At 43.9% G+C, this 20,861-nt stretch overlaps 3 protein-coding genes across 8 annotated transcripts; all 3 read left to right on the top strand.

Annotated features, from left to right (window-relative positions):
* Nucleotides 1–475: 475 nt before the first annotated feature.
* Nucleotides 476–4,816, top strand: LOC120808601 (troponin I, fast skeletal muscle). Its single transcript, XM_040161600.2, is given in 8 exon segments — nucleotides 476–541; nucleotides 1,304–1,336; nucleotides 1,438–1,477; nucleotides 2,866–2,956; nucleotides 2,959–2,990; nucleotides 3,078–3,167; nucleotides 4,339–4,512; nucleotides 4,580–4,816. Coding segments are annotated over 7 exon segments (513 nt in total). The 5' UTR covers nucleotides 476–541; nucleotides 1,304–1,328; the 3' UTR covers nucleotides 4,658–4,816.
* A 152-nt stretch (nucleotides 4,817–4,968) lies between these two features.
* LOC120808599 (troponin I, fast skeletal muscle) lies at nucleotides 4,969–14,440 on the top strand. Of its 6 annotated transcripts, XM_078083084.1 has the most exons (8): nucleotides 4,969–4,996; nucleotides 8,515–8,644; nucleotides 9,178–9,204; nucleotides 12,436–12,475; nucleotides 12,569–12,697; nucleotides 13,032–13,121; nucleotides 13,591–13,764; nucleotides 14,180–14,440. In XM_078083084.1, the coding sequence occupies exons 3-8, from the start codon at nucleotides 9,197–9,199 to the stop codon at nucleotides 14,252–14,254; spliced, it is 516 nt and encodes a 171-aa protein (XP_077939210.1). In that variant the 5' UTR covers nucleotides 4,969–4,996; nucleotides 8,515–8,644; nucleotides 9,178–9,196; the 3' UTR covers nucleotides 14,255–14,440. The 6 variants fall into 6 exon arrangements, with proteins under 6 accessions (XP_077939210.1, XP_040017531.2, XP_040017532.2 ...); XM_040161597.2 differs by lacking the exons at nucleotides 4,969–4,996; nucleotides 8,515–8,644 and adding an exon at nucleotides 8,372–8,514; XM_040161598.2 differs by lacking the exon at nucleotides 4,969–4,996 and having other exon boundaries at nucleotides 8,384–8,672.
* Nucleotides 14,441–15,105: 665 nt separating this feature from the next.
* LOC120808598 (troponin I, fast skeletal muscle) lies at nucleotides 15,106–18,643 on the top strand. The gene is made up of 7 exons (XM_040161596.2): nucleotides 15,106–15,383; nucleotides 16,153–16,185; nucleotides 17,085–17,121; nucleotides 17,416–17,544; nucleotides 17,621–17,710; nucleotides 18,058–18,231; nucleotides 18,354–18,643. Exons 2-7 carry the CDS (start codon nucleotides 16,178–16,180, stop codon nucleotides 18,429–18,431), a joined length of 516 nt encoding a protein of 171 aa, XP_040017530.2. The 5' UTR covers nucleotides 15,106–15,383; nucleotides 16,153–16,177; the 3' UTR covers nucleotides 18,432–18,643.
* Nucleotides 18,644–20,861: the final 2,218 nt, after the last annotated feature.

The raw sequence follows: 20,861 nt of genomic DNA, 5'->3' as shown, positions 1-20,861 counted from the left end.
TTTCATTCACACTTCTACTGTTTACTTGATCAAACAAACAGGACTTTTGCACGGGAGATGGTCCTGTTTAACTCAGATAATTTACTTCACTTGTGTATGAAACCCAAGTTTTGTAACAAAAAAAAACAGATTCATAAAATGATCTGTCTGACCAATAATTGATTATAATAATTAAGTTTAGTTCATCAAGATAATCCTCAAAGAAAAAAACAAACGTGTAAAATAAAAACTGGTTTTATCTTTGTCAATGTACATCAACATTTGTCTTAACTAGGATAATAATTAACCATTTATAATAGTACTAAAGGATCCATGTTAAAAGGGTTTAGGTTAAAAGGGTCCAGGTTTACAGAGTCCAGGTTTGAAGGGCTCTCTCCTCCCGGTGGATTTACGAGGTGTCCGGGTATGAAGGTATTTCAGGAGCTCCCCAGTTCCTCGTAGCCATAAAAGAGAAGTCCGAGAGCATAAATACTCCTGCAGATTTCACTCGACTCGGTCCACCCAGTTGGTCCCAGGTCTCCCCGTCATCGTCACTGAGAAGGTGAGAAACTCTTCTCCTCTCGGAGAAGCTTGGAGGAGAAGGACTTGGATGATGAATAGTCTGTTTTGGGTACCCAGAAAAGCGCTATAAAATACAAAAGTATTATTATTATTTTTGATAGTTTGAGGAACTGTGTATATATAGTCTGTTCATATTCAACCAGTGTGTCACGCAGATCTTAAATTCTGAAACTTTTTAAATCAGCTGATAAAATGATGAATTACATTTTTTTAGGTCATTTGTTTTATGCTCCGCTCATGGAGAAATCACAGTGAATGTCAGCGGTGACCTCTGACCCCCCCCCCCAGCCAGGATTAGCTGTGACCCGTCTTTGTAGAAGGCAGCACGGCCTCCACGTGTGCGCCCCCCCCCTCCTCCTCCTGTACACTGAATTTATTGATATGAAGCAGTTTATTGATTGATTGATTGAATTAATTACAAGAAAGTTGTGTTATTATTACAATTACAATTATAATTATTAATAGAAAGATTTTACAAATGTTTTTAGTTTAAAGAATTTCAAGAAAAACTTGTGTGAAATAATACATTTCGAGACAGATTATTCATTTTGTTTGTATGACAGATTATCGTTTTAAATGACAATACGTGTTAGATTATATTTACTTTACTTTATATACAAGTTTTTTTTCAAATCTAAAAGCTAAATTGTATAAAATACTAATATTGTTTTTATTAAGAAGTTCATTCTCCAGAACATAACTAGTTCTTTCACTTTGTTTTTCTGTTTTTCTGAACTATCAGAGTCTGACACTAAAAAGAAGTCAAGATGTCCGAGTGAGTACAAGTGTATTGTTTATTATCTATTATCTATAGACTCTTCTTTAGTAATGTCCTATATTCTACTGTTATTAATACTTTCACTTCTTTGTTCAAAGGGGAAAGAAAATGTCGCCAAGCCGCAGGCATCATCTCAAGGTAGGATTCAACTTGTTTTTAATAACCAGGAGGCAATAATGAATAAATGAAGATCACATCAGCTTTAATGTTAATCACATGCTAATAGCTCATTGTCTGGTGTGTGAAGAAGTATTTATGCTTTACTGTAACAATACATAAATATACAATACAACAATACATAGAAAGACACAAGACTCCTCCCACAAAGACACAGGACCGCTCCCAGAAAGACACGGGACTCCTCCCACAAAGACATGGGACTCCTCCCACAAAGACACAGGAGCCCTCCTACGAAGACACATGATCCCTCCCACAAATACATAAGACTCCTCCCACAAATAAACAGGACCCCTCCTACAAAGACACAGGCCCCCTCCTACAACTACACAATACTCCTCCCACAAAGACACGGGACACCTGCCACAAAGACACAATACTCCTCCTACAAAGACACACGACTCCTCCCACAAATACACAATACTTCTCCTACAAAGACACAGGACCCCTCCCACAAAGACACAATACTCCTCCTACAAAGACACACGACCCCTCCCACAAAGACACAATACTCCTCCCACAAAGACATAAGACTCCTCCCACAAAGAAACAGGACCCCTCCTACAAAGACACAGCCCCCCCTACAACTACACAATACTCCTCCCACAAAGACACACAACTCATCCTACAAAGACACGGGACACCTGCCAAAAATACACAATACTCCTCCTACAAAGACACACGACTCCTCCCACAAAGACACAATACTCCTCCTACAAAGACACAGGACCCCTCCCACAAAGACACAATACTCCTCCCACAAAGAAACAGGACCCCTCCTACAACCACACAATACTCCTCCCACAAAGACACACAACTCCTCCTACAAAGACACAGGACCCCTCCCACAAAGACACAATACTCCTCCTACAAAGACACACGACTCCTCCCACAAAGACACAATACTCCTCCCACAAAGACATAAGACTCCTCCCACAAAGAAACAGGACCCCTCCTACAAAGACACAGCCCCCCCTACAACTACACAATACTCCTCCCACAAAGACACACAACTCATCCTACAAAGACACGGGACACCTGCCAAAAATACACAATACTCCTCCTACAAAGACACACGACTCCTCCCACAAAGACACAATACTCCACCTACAAAGACACAGGACCCCTCCCACAAAGACACAATACTCCTCCCACAAAGAAACAGGACCCCTCCTACAACCACACAATACTCCTCCCACAAAGACACACAACTCCTCCTACAAAGACACAGGACCCCTCCCACAAAGACACAATACTCCTCCTACAAAGACACACGACTCCTCCCACAAATACACATGCACCTTCTGACTTTCCGGGCCCCCTCTGACTACTCTCTTCTGGGCCCACAGAGTTTGATCCTACAGATCGCCGCTACCTGGCTGGCGCAGGAGGCTGGGGAGATTGTGGCCGCTAAAGAGGCGTACATGGCGGAGAAGTGTCCCCCCCCGACCTGAGTGGAGAGGTGGCCCTGATGGTGAGAAAAAAGCCCCCCAGCTTCCCTCCAAGGGCCGAACACATGCAGAGGTGGAGTTTATTCTTTCTTTTTCTTCTATGTTGACAGGAATTCTGCAAAAAGCTGCACCAGGGCCTCGACAAGTTGGACGAAGAAAGATACGACGCTTACGCCAAAGTGGAAAAGTCCAACAAGGAGGTCGAGAAGCGTCTCATATATATACTACTACTCTCTCGCTCGGGCGCGCGCACACACACACACACGCTCACACACACACACAGTAGTTATTACCTAGGTCTCAGTGGCGATCACCGAAAAAAAAGACCGGAAAAAGCGTCCGTTTGTGGCAGTGCTAGCTTTCACAACCGATGTAACAGTATTGATGACAAAGTACTCTTTTTGCTTTCCTTCGTATTGCTTAATTATTGCACAGCGGGCAATTATCTTTGTCAGTCAGCATCAATGAAAACACACACTTCTGAATATGAAGGCAAATGGCTTGTAGTCGGCATCCATTTAACCACGCTTTCAATTCAATATTTAGCCCGAAATAGTTTCTCACTCACCAATCTGTAGATTTGTACATAAAATCCACCCACCGCTCTTTCCCCATGAACACGTCAATCACTGTTCTAAACCTCGTCTAAAATCTGTGGTATCGGCGCACACCGCCGTCATTTTGAATTTTGCAGAATTACGCTTACAACGTAGCTGGTGTAGTGACGTCAGCTGCGCAAATGTCCAGTAATATCTCAATTTTAATTGGTCCATGATTGATACGTAACGTAGATGATTACTGGCATGACCCATTTAGGTGCAAAGGCCCAGCAGAGTTGTGCTTTTTGACGCACAAGTTGTAGTAGAATACAGGATTTTGCATGCGCAACGCGTTTTTTTTCCTTGTCGTCCGCAATGAATAGATGGTAAAAGAACTGCTTATTCTGCCGTGTATTTGATTATGCATAACGTCTAAACAATTGGAATAACACACATATTGCATATATAACGGCTAAGAATACACAGTAAAAATACAAATACACGTTCACACACATCAAATGAAATGATTTAATAAACATTTTTATGTTTTTTATGTTATAACTTACTGTGATGTGTTCATGTGTAATCTGTAAAATGCAGTTTTAGTAAGAAACTTGTTTATTTCACATATAAAATAGATATTAGCGATGAATCATGATGTGTTTAACTTCCCAACACAAGCTCAAAGCACACTATCAAACATCATGATCAATGATTTTTGGGACCTAACTGTTCTGAACCCTTTTAGCTGCTCTCATTGGTACACGGGTTGTGTGTTCTCCATTGTACCGAGTAGTAATGTAGTACTATCGGTGTGTACTCTGTCCCTCAGATTGAGGACCTGAAGATGAAGGTACTGGAAATGTCCGGGGTGAAGAAGCCGGCCCTGAAGAAGGTCCGCATGTCAGCTGACAGCATGCTGCAGGCCCTGCTGGGGGGGAAGCACAAGGTGACCATGGACCTGAGGTCCAACCTGAAGCAGGTCAAGAAGGAGGTCAAGGAGGAGGTGAGTCTGGTGGTGAAGGCATGTGGACCCGATGTGGGAGACCCTCTAAGCTCTGTGTGTCCCTCAGGCCGGCGAGGCGGTAGGCGACTGGAGGAAGAACATCGAGGACAAAGTCGACAGGAAGAAGATGTTCGAGACCTCCTAGAGACTCCGCCTCCACCTGCTGCCCGGTTCTTCATGGAATTGGAAAAACTTGCACCATTAAATTGTTTCTTTTTTAATAATACAGCTGACAGCTTTAACACCACGGAGGGTGTCTTTTATTTCAGGCCGAAGGCTAAGCCTGATGATTAAAGCGTTAAACAGAAGCAGTGGTTGGACCTCTTCATTTCATCTGCTCAATGCGTGTCATGTTGGGGAGGAACCACCAGGGGTTGGCAGAGAGCGTCTCTCTTCTTCTTCTCTCCCTAGAAGAACGGCTCGTTAAACATTTTCAGTGTGAATCCCTCTTTTCCTCGGCGACTAAACAACGAGTGTTCCACGGGTGAGTACGGTACTCCTTCCTCTTCATCTTTGGTCCCCACCTCCATATCCTCATATTAATCTCCAGCTTCTTTTAATTTAGACACAAACTCGCATCCATCTTCTTAATGACGCCTCTTTACTTCTAGAAGTAATCTTCTTTCAGACTACAGAAAATAAAACGTTTATTTTATTACTTTGTTTATTTACGTTTGTCGATGTCTGCAGAGAGGCCGGCACGGTGGTGTGGTTTCTGTATGGCGTGGGTTCTCTCCAGCTTCCTCCCACAGTCCAAAGACATGCTCTGAGGATCAGGTTAATTGGTATTGCTAAATTGCCTGTAGGTGTGTGAAAGTGAGTGTGAATGGTTGTTAGTCTCTGGGTTTTGGATATTTCCCTCTAGATTATTGAGGTTCCTGCCAGGATTCTGGAGGTATCCATGGGTGGAACTTTAACCGGCTCCCAGAGAGGTGTGACCTCTGACCTCTGAGGTTGATCAACCTCGGGCAGTCTGGGGGAAAGTTTGATCTCTAGATTCTGGAGGTTCCTCCCTACATTCTGGATGTGCTACAGAGGGGTTTGGTCATCATTCAGAGACTCTGTTATACTAAGGTTGTTGCTAACAACATGGAGGAAATGGATTATTTGTTTATTTCTGATTCATGGAGTTTTACAAATACATATCTGACATTCCTTGAGTAGAAACCTTCGACTCCAGTATGCCAACAACATGAAACATGAATTCTGAGCCTGTCTTCATCCCATCTTCACATTTACATTGTGTAGATACATATAGGTATTTGATGATCCAAGATGGCGCCGTTGGTGGCTGCCACGGTGCTTCGGTGCGCTTCGTTTTTGGGGAATTCAAGAAGTGGACCAGTGAGGCGCTGGAGGTTCTTCGGGCGTGCTTTGACTGCACAGACTGGGATGGTTTCAGGACTGCTACTGACAGTCTGAACGAGTTCACAGAGGCTGTAACTTGCTACACCGGCTTCTGTGAGGACAGCTGTGTACCATCATGCACCAGGGTGAGTTACAACAACGCAAACCCTGGTTCACAGCAGAACTCAGAACACTACGCCTGCAGAAGGATCAGGCAATTAGGAGCGGGGACAAAGACTTGTACACAGAGTCAAAATACAAGTTTAGCAAGGCGGTGAGAGATGCTAAACGACTGTACTCTGAGTAACTCCAACAACAGTTCTCAGCAAGTGACTCTGCTTCGGTCTGGAGAGGCCTCAAACACCTCACCAACTACAAGCCAAAAAACCCCCACTCCATGAATGACCTCCGCCTGGCAGACGAGCTGAATGAGTTCTACTGCAGATTTGAAAGACAATGTCCTGATCCCATCCCCCACAGCTCCACCAACCTGCCCCCGTCCCCCTCCCCTCCCTCCCCAAGCCCATCAGGTGCTCACGCCTCTTCATCTATATCACCTTCCCCTCCCCCACCAGCAACGACCCTCTCTATTCTGGAGAGAGACGTTAACCGGCTCTTTAAAAGACAAAATCCCCGTAAGGCAGCCGGTCCGGACTCCGTCTCCCCTCACACCCTGAAGCATTGTGCTGATCAGCTGTCTCCAGTGCTCACTGACATCTTCAACACCTCCCTGGAGACAGGCCACGTACCAGCCTGCTTCAAGGCCTCCACCATCATCCCTGATCCCAAGAAGCCCAGGATCACAGGACCCAATGACTACAGGCCGTAGCCCTGACCTCTGTAGTCATGAAGTCTTTCGAACGGCTAGTCCTGACCCACCTGAAGTCCCTCACCGACTCCCTCCTGGACCCCCTGCAGTTCGCCTACAGAGCCAACAGGTCTGTGGACGATGCTGTCAACATGGCCCTCCACTACATCCTCCAGCATCTGGACTCCCCAGGTACCTACGCCAGGATCCTGTTTGTGGACTTCAGCTCTGCCTTTAACACCATCATCCCGTCTCTGCTGCAGGACAAACTCTCCCAGCTGCACGTGCCCGACTCCACCTGCAAGTGGATCACAGACTTCCTGTCTGACAGGAAACAGCATGTGAAGCTGGGGAAACATGTCTCCGCCTCTCGGACCATCAGCACCGGTTCCCCCCACGGCTGCGTTCTCTCCCCTCTGCTCTTCTCCCTGTACACCAACAGCTGCACCTCCAGCCACCAGTCCGTCAAGATCCTGAAGTTTGTGGATGACACCACCCTCATTGGACTGATCTCTGGTGGGGACGAGTCCGCCTACAGGTGGGAGTCCGACCATCTGGTGTCCTGGTGCAGCCAGAACAACCTGGAGCTCAACGCTCTGAAGACAGTGGAGATGGTTGTGGATTTCAGGAGGAACAGAGCCCCACCCTCCCCCATCACCCTGTGTGACTTCCCCGTCACTATTGTGGACTCCTTCCGTTTCCTGGGCTCCATCATCACCCAGGACCTCAAGTGGGTGCTGAACATCAGCTCCATCACCAAGAAGGCTCAGCAGAGGTTGTTCTTCCTGAGGCAGCTGAAGAAATTCAACCTGCCAAAGACGATGATGGTCCACTTCTACACGGCCATCATCGAGTCCATCCTCTGCTCCTCCATCACCGTCTGGTACGCTGCAGCCACAGCCAAGGACAAGGGCAGGCTGCAGCGTGTCATCCGCTCTGCAGAGAGGGTGATCGGCCGCAATCTGCCGTCCCTGCAGGACTTGTTCGCTTCCAGGTCTCTGAAGCGAGCTAAAAAGATCGCGGCCGACCCCTCCCACCCCGGACAAAAACTGTTTGTGCCCCTTCCATCTGGCAGGAGGCTGAGGTCCATCAGGACTAAGACCTCCCGCCACACAAACAGTTTCTTCCCGTCGGCAGTCGGGCTCATCAACAGAGCCCGGTCCCCCACTGACTGACTATAACATTCCACCGGTCACTCCCCTTCACACTGCACATGCCACTTTAACTGCAATTTTTCACTTTGTCGTCACTCGTCACTTTGTTACGCTAGTGCACTTCATGCTTAATATTTTTTAACTTTTTTAGTATTTTAAATTTTTAACTCTAACTAACCCATAGCCTTATTCTACTAACCCATTGCATTAGCATTTCATTTTACTTTATTTTATTACTTGTGCACTGCTGTCTTGTGGTCTATTGTTACACTGTCTACTGTCACGCACCAACTGCCAAGACGAATTCCTTGTATGTTTGACATATTTTGGCAATAAATGTTTCCTGATTCCTGAGATGTGTTTGCATTCATGGTCTTGATGCCACTCATTGTCTATCAGCTCAGTCTCAGTCTCCTAACAATGCCTACTCTTGTCCCCCCCACCTCCCTGTGTGGGAGGAAACCCGAGAGCCCATCCACCCCGGAGAGGGAGAACTTTACGAGGTTCCTGGAGGTATTTCTGGAGCCTGCTGGCCCATTGGTTCTGAGGACTGTGCTACCATAAAGAGGGCGGCGTTGCTGCTGAGTCAGCGCCTCACGCCGTATATACCCGTTTGATGTGAGGGGTCCAGGACTTGATAGCGTCTCCCCCCCTTCTTCTCCTTCTTCTTCTTCTTCCACTGCGTCCTGCCAGGTGAGAAGCTCCCTGCTCGGGCACTAACAGACTCACTCCGGCTCCTCTCCTCCACGGGTGGAACTTTAACCGGCTCCCAGAGAGGTGTGACCTCTGACCTCTGAGGCCGATCAACCTCGGGCCGTCCGGGGTAAAGTTTGTTGTATATTTTTGAACTGGTGAGGAATAATATTTAATGATGATACGATGTTCATGTTCTCTACTAAAGGAATCATCTTTGTTTCAAACTCCTATAGATATTCCTCTTTTCATTAATCAATAATAATAATACATATAATCTTCTTATGAATTAAAGATATCTAATGGGTTTTATGTTTGTTATAGATCAGATGAAATGTGTCCTTTGTGATTCGAATGAATCTTTATTTGATGTAAGAATGACCCCTCCTGGCCCCCCCCCTTCCCTCCCGGCTGGATGTTCGAATTAGCGTCTCCGATGTTAACGGCTCGCCACCTCCTTGGGTTCCTTCTTAGGTTCCTCTGCTCTCGGTGGCATTTGGAAGTTAGATTCCAGGTAGAAATGTCCGGGGGGGTTGCGACCTCTCGGGGGCCAGAATTAGCCCCCTTGATGGGCGGAGCCCTGCCAGAGGTCAAAGCAATCAATCAATAATGTGTTTGACTTGGTGAAACATGTCCGCTCATCATTTACTCCTCTGTGAACAGGCCGAAGAGAACTAGCAGCATGTCTGAGTGAGTACACCTCCCTTCTTCTCCTCCTCCCTCCTCCCTTCCTCTCATCCTCCTCCTCTCTCCTCCCTTCTTCTCATCCTCCTCCTCTCTCCTCCCCTCTTCTCCTCCTTCTCTCTCCTCCCTTCTTCTCATCCTCCTTCTCTCTCCTCCCTCCTTCTCATCCTCCTCTCTTCTCCCTTCTTCTCATCCTCCTCTCTCCTACTTTCTCCTCCTCCTCCTCCTCTCTCCTCCCTTCTTCTCATCCTGCTCCTCCTCCTCCCTTCTTCTCATCCTGCTCCTCCTCCTCTCTCCTCCCCTCTTCTCCTCCTCCTCTCTTCTCCCTTCTTCTCATCCTCCTCTCTCCTACTTTCTCCTCCTCCTCCTCTCTCCTCCCTTCTTCTCATCCTGCTCCTCCTCCTCTCTTCTCGCTTTTTCTTATCATCCTGCTCCTCCTCTCTCCTCCCTTCTTCTCATCCTGCTCCTCCTCTCTCCTCCCTTCTTTTCATCCTGCTTCTCCTCATCTCTCCTCCCTTTTTCTCCTCCTCCTCCTCTCTCCTCCCTTCTTTTCATCCTGCTGCTCCTCCTTCTCCTCTCCTCCTTTCTCTCCTCCTTCTTTTCCTCCCTCCCTCTTCTCTTTCTTCTCCTCCTCTTCTTCGTTTTCTCTTTTCTCTCTCCCCACTTTCGCCTCCTCATCTTCTCCTCATCAGAAGTTTCTTTTCTTAGAAGCTTTCTCGAGAGAAAATAAATGTTAATTCATAATTTTTCGAAATTAACGTTTGTCCCATATGTGCACAATCAAACACATTAGAACCAGACTGGTATAAATAGTTATTTTACTGAATGCTCATATCGTATATAACAAGGCGTTATGAGACTCAATATGTGTTTAATGGTGACTGTAAATGTCTGAATGGGTCTCTATAAATAAAATGTATTTTTATTATTAATGTAGCGACGGGTTCATAAAAGGACATAAACACATGGGCCACATTCCTGCAGACTGGCTTTAAGAATGTCTGAGCCGGCTTCAGATGACAGCAGCTGAATTCTGGAAGAACATTTATAAATACATTTTAAAACAGGTTTCGACCTTTCGAATGGTTACAGTTCGTTTCTGCTCCTCCGGGGAGATTAAAACCTTAGACCTTAAATCTTAAACCTTAATGTGAGGATTCTGGATTTTATGACTTTATTTGTTATTTGAGGACAAAACAAATTAAATATGTGAACTGATCTTTTCCTAAGATTATTTCCCTGTGTTTATTTAATCATTTTGCTTATTTTACAGACACATTTTGTTATTCTTTCATTTCTGGCGAAGAGTTCCAGAAGGTCGATAAACATGTATATCACTGCCAGCTAGCTTAGCTTAGCATAAAGTGTGGAAGCGGGGCAAACAGCTAGCTCGGCTCCTGCTCACTGTTGGAAGGATTATATGTGTATCTTGTTTTTGTTTAATCAAAACTTTACATGTAGCCAGTCCAACACATCGCACCATTAACATAACAACCTTATTTTTGTTGTATTAAATGTATCTTATTATGTTTTTAGTATAATGTGTAGGGAGATCAATTAGATCAGTGTTTCCCAATTGTCAGTTTCAGGGGACCCACTTTCTGCCATTTCATCATAACCTTATATCCTCTTTTTAGAGAAATAAAAAACGTTGTTTTATGCATGTCTTGTTGAAACATATACACACATACTTCATAAATGCATTCAGGTCAGTATTAATTTTGGCAGCTATTTTTGATTTAGTCTTAGTCTTAGTCTTTAGACGAAAAATGCATATTAGTTTTAGTCACATTTAGTCATTTTAACCCTTTTTAGTTTTAGTCTAGTTTTCGTTGACGAAAACTAGACTAAAATGTAATTAGTTTTAGTCACATTTAATAGCCATATTAAACTCCTTTTCTTCCCTTCTCAGGCCCAGGGACCCGCTGTGTTGTCTCTACAGCTGCATAATAGTCTAGCTTGCAGTACTTGGTTGTCCATTAGATGTCCCTCCTAGGACAGGTCTATAGCAGCGATCGGCAAACTTTCTGACTCGCGGGCCACAATGGGTTGTAAAATGTGACGGAGGAACCGGGCCAAGAACAAATGGTTGAAGTGTTTGTGTGAGCGAATATAAATGACACGTCAAAAATCATTACATGAAAGGATTTGGATTTTAACAAATAGCAAAGCATTTATTTGCAAGGCAATTTAACAAATTGGCAAAGGTGTAACAACTTCATGAGGACCAGGGATCTAAACGCAACACTTGTCTTTGTCTGTTTACTGCAATGCTTTTGACGTGGCCACCGGAAACTTCATGGTCCTTTATTGTTTCCACTGTCCCAACAAAAGAGACCTTAACGTCCTACAATCGTTGCAATACATTATTTTCTTGGCTTCAGAACCTGCAATGAGTTTATTACGTTAGACGTGTTTGTAACGGAGCGTCTCATCCAGCGAGGAAACGCTGCCTGCCGTCGCCAGAGAACAGAGCAGAAAGGTCCGACAGTCTTTAAACGGGTCTTCATGTTTCTGTGAAGCAGCGCGGCTTCAGCCCGCTAACAGGCAGCTAAACCGAGACAGCTGAGCGAAACTAACGAAGCCACATTCAAACTCGCCGAAGCGTAAAATAGTCGTCGCGGTCCGTAGTCGGTGCAAAAGAACCACCGCTGCACCGATACGCGCGTTCGTGGATGACGTCATCATGACGCGTAAATATCCGCCGTACTTTGCCGCTCTGTTGTCTGTCAGCTGCGTGCGAATTTAGGGGGAAAAGTATTGTGACTTCGTCAACCACCAACATGTTCGTCTCGTCTCGTTAACGAAAGTTAGAAAAGATTTAGTCATAGTTTTTATTTTTTAAGATCGTTTTCGTCACGTCTTAGTCATGGAAAAAAGGTTAGTTAACGAAAAATTTTCGTCATAGTTTTCGTCGACGAAATTAACACTGATTCAGGTAGTCAACCTGCTATCTTATTCTTTTGTTGATTCAAAGCTCTAAATAAAATAATCGGGACAATGTGTGTGCTCTGGCTCACTCGTGTGGCCAAAAAGGGAACTGAGCATACAAACTATTAACTAAAGACGTAAGGAGAAATTCTGATAATTTGTTATTGTTTTATTCTAATATATTATCAAATGAAATCTGAGGGTCCTGACCACGACTTCAGTAAGACTTGGCACAGAACCTGTTCATGCTAAGCTAACGCTAACTAGCAGCTGTCTGTCTGATGTTTTTTGTCTCTCATGTCTCAGGGTGAAGAAAATGACGTCGAGCCGTCGGCACCAGCTGAAGGTGAGGACGAATCCACTGAGGTCTGCCGCCTCGTCTTGTGGAAGCTTCTGTCTGAACTTCTAACGTGTGCCTTCTTGTCCTCGCTTCCCTCAGAGTTTGATGCTGCAGATCGCCGCCGGGTGGATTGAGCAGGAGAAGAAGGAGCTGGTGGCGGCGAAGGAGGCGCACATGTCTGAATCATGCCCCACCCCCGACCTGAGTGGAGACATGGCCGCCCTCACGGTGAGTACTCACTGTACGAGTACTATGAATACCATAGTAAGACTAGTAATTCCTCTGTGTGAATACTGAGTCAAAGTATACATAACTTTGTTATTTTGTAAAGATACTGTTACTGTAAGAGCATCGCGCAATAATGTGAGCAAAAATATTCATTGTGTTTTTGCAGGATCTGTTAAATATTCTTTAACCTGAGAGATTTTTAGCTTGTTTACTGAAGTCTTATTTGAAGATAACCTTTTCCCATCCAAAAACTTCACCTTCACAAACAATCAGAAGAAATGTGGTAAAACTACTGTAAAGTAAAGTTGAGTGTGTTGGTTTTGTATACGAACAGGAACTCTGCAAGAAGATCTACCAGGCCATCGACAAGATCGACGAGGCGAGGTACGACGCCGAGTCCAAGGTCCGCAAGAGCGACTCCGAGGTGAGAAAAGGAGCCGGATCCTTTTTAAAATGTACTGCAATGAAAGTGGCGTCAAACAAAACCAAGATGGCGTGTGGCAAAAACCAAGATGGCGTTGGACATGGAGATTCCGAGCTGCACTTGTTGTGAGAACCGGTTGCAAAAAATCCAAATTATATAGCAGGAAAGAATCATAAACAAGGACGAAAGTCAACGATGTGCATTGCTGCTCTTTGTTTTGCATCCTGCATTCAGAGTATTTCTCTTTTTTACCATCGTTGGGTCTCTTTGTTTAGTCTGAAGATGAATTCTCGCCCTCCGGGTCCTGGTTGGTTTTAATGTTGTTGAACTTGTAGTTTCACTTTGGTCCTGGTGACAGGTGGTCTTCAGTCAACATAAAAAGCTGCTCCAGAGGTCTTCCATCTTCTGCACACGTTGTACATTTAGCTTTCAGAAGTCAGCTATCACGCCTCCTTCCTTCTGCCTCCAGATCGACGACTTAAAGATGAAGGTGGTGGAGCTGGCCGGGGTGAAGAAGCCGGCCCTGAAGAAGGTCCGTATGTCGGCTGACGCCATGCTGCAGGCCCTGCTGGGAGGGAAGCACAAGGTGACTATGGACCTGAGGGCCAACCTGAAGCAGGTCAAGAAGGAGGTCAAGGAGGAGGTGAGGAACCAAAGGAGGGGTCAATGTGTCATTCGTACATATCCCACGGAATCTACATGTCTTTAGATATAATGTGTTGGCAGAATGGAAGTACGAAAATGCTGTTTATTGTACTTCTGAGACTGTGAACTTGATGGTTTTCCAAACAAATTAATTTAATTTAATTGGGTGAATATCAGACTGTTCTTTGCATATAAAGAACACTGTTTGCCTCTGTGAGTAAAAGACATTTGTTTTACTCTGTACCTAAAAGTACTAAAATGTAGATTTCGGAATAGAAAATCCATAAAAGTCCATCTATTGCATAAAAGAAATACAACATTAAATTACAGAAGGTCAGGTTTAAAGTAAATAAAAGTGACGAGTTTAAAACACAGAACAACAATCTCCTGATGACATCATTCTTGTTGTCTAGTCGACGGAGGCCGGCGACTGGAGGAAGAACATCGAGGACAAGGCCGACAGGAAGAAGATGTTCGAGACCTCCTAAGAACCGCCGCCACCCAGTTGTCCCCCTCTGAAGTGTCTATCTGCTCCAGCACGGGGATGACAGCTAAGACGCTTTGTTGTTGTTGTTTTTAGATTTTAGTTTTTGTGATACAAAGAGACTGAGCTGAGACAATTAAAAAACATCATTTCAGAATGTTTGGTTAGAAATAAAAGTTTGGAAATGGAATCCTCTGTGTATTATGTTTATTAAGTGTATCACATTTATTACGTTTACCTGTATTACGTTTATCACGTTTATTATGTTTATTAAGTGTATCCGGTTTACCTATGAATATATAATATCTCCATCTTTAAAGGTCTTTAATGTTGATTTTCACAAAACAATTATTTTTAAACATAATGTTGCATAGTCAGTTTCTCTTCAAAAAGAAATGGTTTGGGAATTACGTTTGTTTGCTTTTTTTTCTAAGAGAGATGAGAGGATGCTTAACTTAGATTGGCTTAGCTTAGCATGAAGACTGGGAGCAGTGAGAAAGCTTACAAACTAACATCTTGTATTTGGTTTGTATAAAACATAATTAGTTTTAGGAAGTTTCAGAAACTTCTCCTTTTATTATTTGTAATTTAATTCCAATGAACCGATAAAAAGGAAGCTGAAATATCAACATCATGATGCCAATGTTTAAAAAGTAACTTAATACCGTGTTTTCTGAATGAAGTGTGGATGTGGATATGCTAACTGTGTAGCAGGTCCACCAACACTCAACACAACGTCATTGAGCCATAAACACGGCGGCGTCCTCTTCCTTGTTCGTGACACATACTCCATTATTTTATTTGGTTTCTTCCAGTAGATCTTCTTGATTGCTACACGCTGGCCCTTTAAGGGGTATTTCCAGGTTGAATATTCAGAAAGATGTTTGTCTGCTTGTAGTTCTCAGACCCCCCCACCTGAAGGGGAGGGGGGGGGGGGGGTTTGGCGCTGGTGTATTTCAGGAGCTCGCCGGCCTATTGGTCCCCCCCAGAATCCATCTCCTTAAAGAGGATCCCGGCGTTCTGCTGAGGCATCGCAACCCGCCTTATAAACCCTATTTCCTTTTTCCCCCGAGTGGCTTTGACAGTGTCTCCTTTTCACCCGCAAGTCGTCTTCTTCCTCCTCCTCTCAATAGGTGAGATGCTTGTTGTGTGTTTCTTGGAGCTTCTCTGAGAGCAGCATCTTTTTCTGTTTCTTTTTTCTGACTGACTCGTTCCTAAAGAAGCCCCTCGTTAGACAGGTTGGGGATGTTCCTTTTCTCCACCTTTTGACCTCTTACCGATGCCCCAAATTCGCTTTTTACGCGTTCAACCATTATTTGACAGAGCTGAATTTATGGCGCCGTGTGTTGTGTTTTGTGGTCCAAATACCACGTTGAATCGATGGAATCTTTCCGATTTGTACCTTTTATTCCATTCGGGACGTGAGCTTGTTGCTTTAAAGCTCGTTGATTTTATTTCATGACAAAAACTGCTCGTTCATTTTCAATTCATTCACTCATTTCTTGAACCGTATTTCTTTTATTTGTTCATCGTTCGTGTAAAAACAAAGAGAAGAAACTTATTGATATTTCATCTTTTAAATGTGGCAAGTTCTGAGATGTGAAGACAATTCCAAAGCTTCATTCACTCTGATCTGGAGACAGCACTTTAAGACTCTTTAGGAGAATCTCTACTAGTGAGCCCCCCCCTAGAGACACCGGACCCGACCCCCCGGGTAAGCGCGGCCCGCTCCTCAGCTGTGGCTCCAGATCACGTTGCGGCGCAAATATCCCGTCGAAGGCAAAAAGTGCTGATGTCGGGGAAAGCGTGCACTGGATATCATGATCAGGAGAGGAGGGGTTTGGGGGGGGGGGGGCAAGAGGGTCCAGATGTTTCCTACACTCACTGTGCTGTCTCCTGCAGGTCGTAAACCAGAAAAAACGCAAAGATGTCTGAGTAAGTCCTCTTCTGAAGGCTGATGTTTGTTTTCTGTAAATAATGGATAAAAGACCCCATTAGGTTCATGCTTTATTTTTACAATTTAATCCAGAACTTCATCAAAGTGAAACTTGAATGTTGAATGTTGATATCTTGTTCTATTTTTCCTCCACAAATAATCTTTCCCTTAAACTACAGAAAAAAATGTTTTTTTAACCACTTTTGTTGTATGTTTGGAGATTGCTTACCCAATTACCTCATGCCTGATTTGAATAATTAACCATAACACTCTGTGTGTGAAGTCTCACATCTCTACTATGATGAGGATGAGGATGGTGATGATGATGATGATAATGAGGATGATGGTGGTGATGATGATGATGATGATGATGGTGATAATGAGGATGATGATGATGATAATGAGGATGATTGTGATGATTGTGGTGATGACGGTGATGATGATAATGAGGATGATGGTGGTGATGATGATGATGATGATGATGGTGATAATGAGGATGATGATGATGATAATGAGGATGATTGTGATGATTGTGGTGATGACGGTGATGACGATAATGAGGATGATGGTGATGATGGTGGTGATGACGGTGATGATGATAATGGTGATGATGATAATGGTGATGATTGTGGTGATGACGATGATGACGATAATGAGGATGATGGTGATGATGGTGGTGATGACGGTGATGATGATAATGGTGATGATGATAATGGTGATGATTGTGGTGATGACGGTGATGATGATAATGAGGATGATGGTAATGATGGTGGTGATGACGGTGATGATGATAATGGTGATGATGATAATGGTGATGATTGTGGTGATGACGGTGATGATGATAATGAGGATGATGGTAATGATGGTGGTGATGACGATCTGACTTTCTACCAAACAGGAAGAAGATGAATTCCAGCCGCAGGCATCACCTGAAGGTGACTGATGGATAAATAGTTTCATTAGAAGAGCTTTTCATGAGGACTATACCAGCGTGTCTTTTATAATAACAAAATAGTTGTTCAAAAAGTGCTTACAAATACTCTAATTTGACAAAACATACTTTTGATTTGACAAATTATTTAAATGTTTCTATTTTTTGCATTCATTAAGTAAATACACATGTAATATTCCTGTATTTCCTGCGATTGATGAGTTTCTCGTTGAGACAATTATTTATATATATTATATATATAATATATATGTATGTAAATAATATCTTTGCCCTGCAGAGTCTGATCCTGCAGATTGCTCAGAAGTGGCTGGATCAGGAGAAGGCCGAAGACGTGGCGGCCAAAGAGGCCTACATGGCCGAAAACTGCCCCCCTCCCCCGATGAGTGGAGACCAGAACACTCTGATGGTGAGAGAGAGAGAGGGGGGGGGGGGGGTGTTATGTGTGTGTGTACATGTGTGTAACAGGAGAAGTGTTGTTTCAGGAATACTGCAAGAAGCTTCACGCCATGATTGATAAGATCGACGAGGAGCGGTACGACGTCGAGTCCAAAGTGCAGAAAGCAGACAAAGAGGTAACACACACGTGTCTTTAAACAAGGGATATTTCAAATATGATTACAAATGAATATACATGATGATCATTTATATTTTGAGATTTATTTTCTGCTGATGTCATTTGTACTTGTTTATTGATCGGTGGAAGACTTTTTGTGGTGATTCCCCTCTTCTCAATCTCCTGCTCCTACGTACCCAGAAACCCTGCAGAGCTGGACACCCCCAGATCTCTGATGATCTGTAGTCCTCCTCCTGGAGACCTTATTTTTGACCTTCAACCCTTCCCCCAGATGTTGTCACATATCTTCTCAGGTGCTGTCCTCAGGAGGTCCTTCTGCTAATAGCTGGTCTGTTCCTCTCTCAGATCCAGGACCTGAACATCAAGGTGGTGGACCTGAGGGGGGTAAAGAAGCCGGCCCTGAAGAAGGTGCGCATGTCAGCTGACACCATGCTGAAGGCCCTGCTGGGCTCCAAGCACACGGTCAACATGGACCTGAGGGCCAACCTGAAGCAGGTCAAGAAGGAGGTCAAGGAGGAGGTGAGTCCTCTCCATCTGAACACATATCTCATATTCATCGTATTCTTATCATTGGTATGTTGGTTGAGTTGCGCTATCTCCATGGGGCAGGGCGACACTTTGAAACATTCGTTTTCTTCCAGCCGACAGAAGCCGCTGGGGACTGGAGGAAAAACATCGAGGACAAGGCTGACAGGAAGAAGATGTTCGAGACCTCCTAGGAACCGCCTACTTCCTGTTTACGTTTACGTAGGAGTCACTCTGCCTTAGAGGACTTCAGTTTGTTTCACTCTTTGTTTGTCTGGAGGGGGGTGGGTCACACAACAACAACAACAACAGCAGCAGCAGCAGGCGTCTCAGTCACACGTTCAGGGAAACATTCACATGCATGAAGCGTGTCGAAGAATCAATAAAGTCACTGGATGTTGAAGGATAGACTCGTCGTTGTCGTTTATTTTGAGAAAAGATGATTTCTCTTAACATGAATTACTGGATTTATTAAATGTGACTATTGATTGTCGTCATTAAATCAACGTGGTTTGTCTATGTGAATAGTGATAACACGTTATAATTCTTTATTTGTATCATTTAATTGAGTGTATTTGTGAAAAATAAACCAATTTTTAATAGAGTTGCAGTAAAAAGTTGGAGAAAGTATTCCTTTAAAGTATTCCAAACTGTAATAAAAAGAGAAACATGACCTGACACAAAGAAAATGGCAGTTAGGAGATAAAATAGTTTCTATTAATCTCAGAATGAAAACTACCAACAAACACTGGATAAATATTTTAGGAATAAAAGATAAAATTAATGATGATTATGATGAAATAATAAAGATCTCCCCATAAAATCTGATGAGTTAAAACTTAATTTACCCTGATGGAAATTGTTAAGCAGCGGTAAATATGTTATGCATACATATAAGAATATACTGTTATATATATATATATATATATATTATTCCATTAATCATTAATCAATTAGAAATAATGGAGTCATTTATATTCTGTTGTGTTCTAGTTAAATGTATATACATACATATGATATAAAAATAATAAATAAATACATATATACATTTAAATTAATACTTCTTTTATTGTAGTTATAATATGTATGGTTATTATATATTTATTAATGCCATAAGGCGTCCAGATGACGTTTAATTCTAAATTTAATTAGCAGCCTGCAGACTGACAGAGAGGGTGCAGCTACTGGGTGAAGTCATGTAATCCTAATTTAACTCTAAGGCGTCTCCTCCCCCTCACCCCTCCCCCCTTCCATCACCCCCAACAGGCTGAAGTCACAACCTGAGGAAATCGTAGAGCCTCCGAGGGCGAAGACAGAGCTCAGAGCACCGTACAAGGAGTGTGTGTGTGTGTGCGTCGGTGTGTGTGTGTGTGTGTGTGTGTGTGTGTGTGTGTGTGTGTGTGAGTGTGTGTATATGTACTTTTAGTGCTCAAGAAGAGCAGAATACTGCTTGTACATGGCTCAGTCAGGAGGGCTCTTGGGGGTCAAAGGTTGCCATGTCCAACTCTGACACCACTAGAGGGCGTGTTTTTTCTCTCAGAGGATCCAATGCTAGATTGAAGCTGTCATAGTTTCATGTCAAAGTTCACGTCTTACTCTTTGTTTGTTTCTCTCTGAGATCACCTTCTTTGGGATGTAGTGACAGTGTGGGTTGCCGTGGTTACGTTGCGTGAAAAGGGAAGGAAATGGACACGTGTTGGTGGTCATTGTAAGATGTCACAGTGAACCTTGTGACCCCTCCACACAACCCCTGGCTGTCAAAAGAGGCGTTCTGGCATCGAACACTTTCTGGGTTACAGGTTAAACCCTCCCAGCATGGAGGAGGAAGAGGAGGAGGAAAAGGATGATGAGGAGGAGGAGATCTGCAGCAATAAGCTGCTCCTTTGTTTCAGTTGACCTGCAGCGTTTAATCCTTTTTTAGCCAAACAAAAACCCGGCGTGTCCACAATATCCACGTGAATGGATATTGTGGAGATCCAAGGACAAGGGCAGGCTGCAGCGTGTCATCCGCTCTGCAGAGGGTGATCGGCTGCAATCTGCCGTCTCTTCAGGACTTGTTCGCGTCCACGACCCTGGAGCGAGCTAAAAAGATCGTAGCCGACCCCTCTCACCCCGGACTAAAACTATTTGTGCCCCTTCCATCTGGCAGGAGGCTGAGGTCCATCAGGACTAAGACCTCCCGCCACACGAACAGTTTCTTCCCGTCGGCAGTCGGGCTCATCAACAGAGCCGGTCCCCCACTGACTGACTCTGTCATCCCTCCGGTCACTTTCTTTCACACTGCACACGTCACTTACACTTGTCACTTTCTGTTTGCTGGTGCACTTTTAAAAAATTTGTAAAATATTTTAAACTTTTTAACTTTAACTTTTATTCCTTTATTTTTAAACTAACCCAATAGCCTTATATTACTAACCCATAGCATTATATTTTATTTTATTCCTCTTGCACCGTTGTCTTGTCGTCCATTGTCGTACTGTCTGCTGCTATGCACCAACCGCCAAGTCAAATTCCTTGTATGTCTGACATATTATGGCAATAAATCTGATGGTGGTTGTCCCTGCAGTGGACCTGCTTACTACTCGCAATTATTTTAATCATTTCTGTCATAGGAATGGAATGTG

This window comes from Gasterosteus aculeatus, chromosome X, assembly GCF_964276395.1.
Source record: "Gasterosteus aculeatus chromosome X, fGasAcu3.hap1.1, whole genome shotgun sequence".
Lineage (NCBI taxonomy): Eukaryota > Metazoa > Chordata > Actinopteri > Perciformes > Gasterosteidae > Gasterosteus > Gasterosteus aculeatus.
Note: the sequence above shows the minus strand (reverse complement) of the source record. Positions and strands in the feature narration are given on the sequence as shown.

Bases quoted from the DNA above. Each gene is read 5' to 3' on its own strand.
- LOC120808599 (XM_078083083.1), top strand. The intron at 12,698-13,031 runs GTGAGTACTCAC...GTATACGAACAG, and splicing joins GAGACATGGCCGCCCTCACG to GAACTCTGCAAGAAGATCTA. The intron at 13,765-14,179 runs GTGAGGAACCAA...CTTGTTGTCTAG, and splicing joins AGAAGGAGGTCAAGGAGGAG to TCGACGGAGGCCGGCGACTG.
- LOC120808598 (XM_040161596.2), top strand. The intron at 17,711-18,057 runs GTAACACACACG...TTCCTCTCTCAG, and splicing joins TGCAGAAAGCAGACAAAGAG to ATCCAGGACCTGAACATCAA. The intron at 18,232-18,353 runs GTGAGTCCTCTC...GTTTTCTTCCAG, and splicing joins AGAAGGAGGTCAAGGAGGAG to CCGACAGAAGCCGCTGGGGA.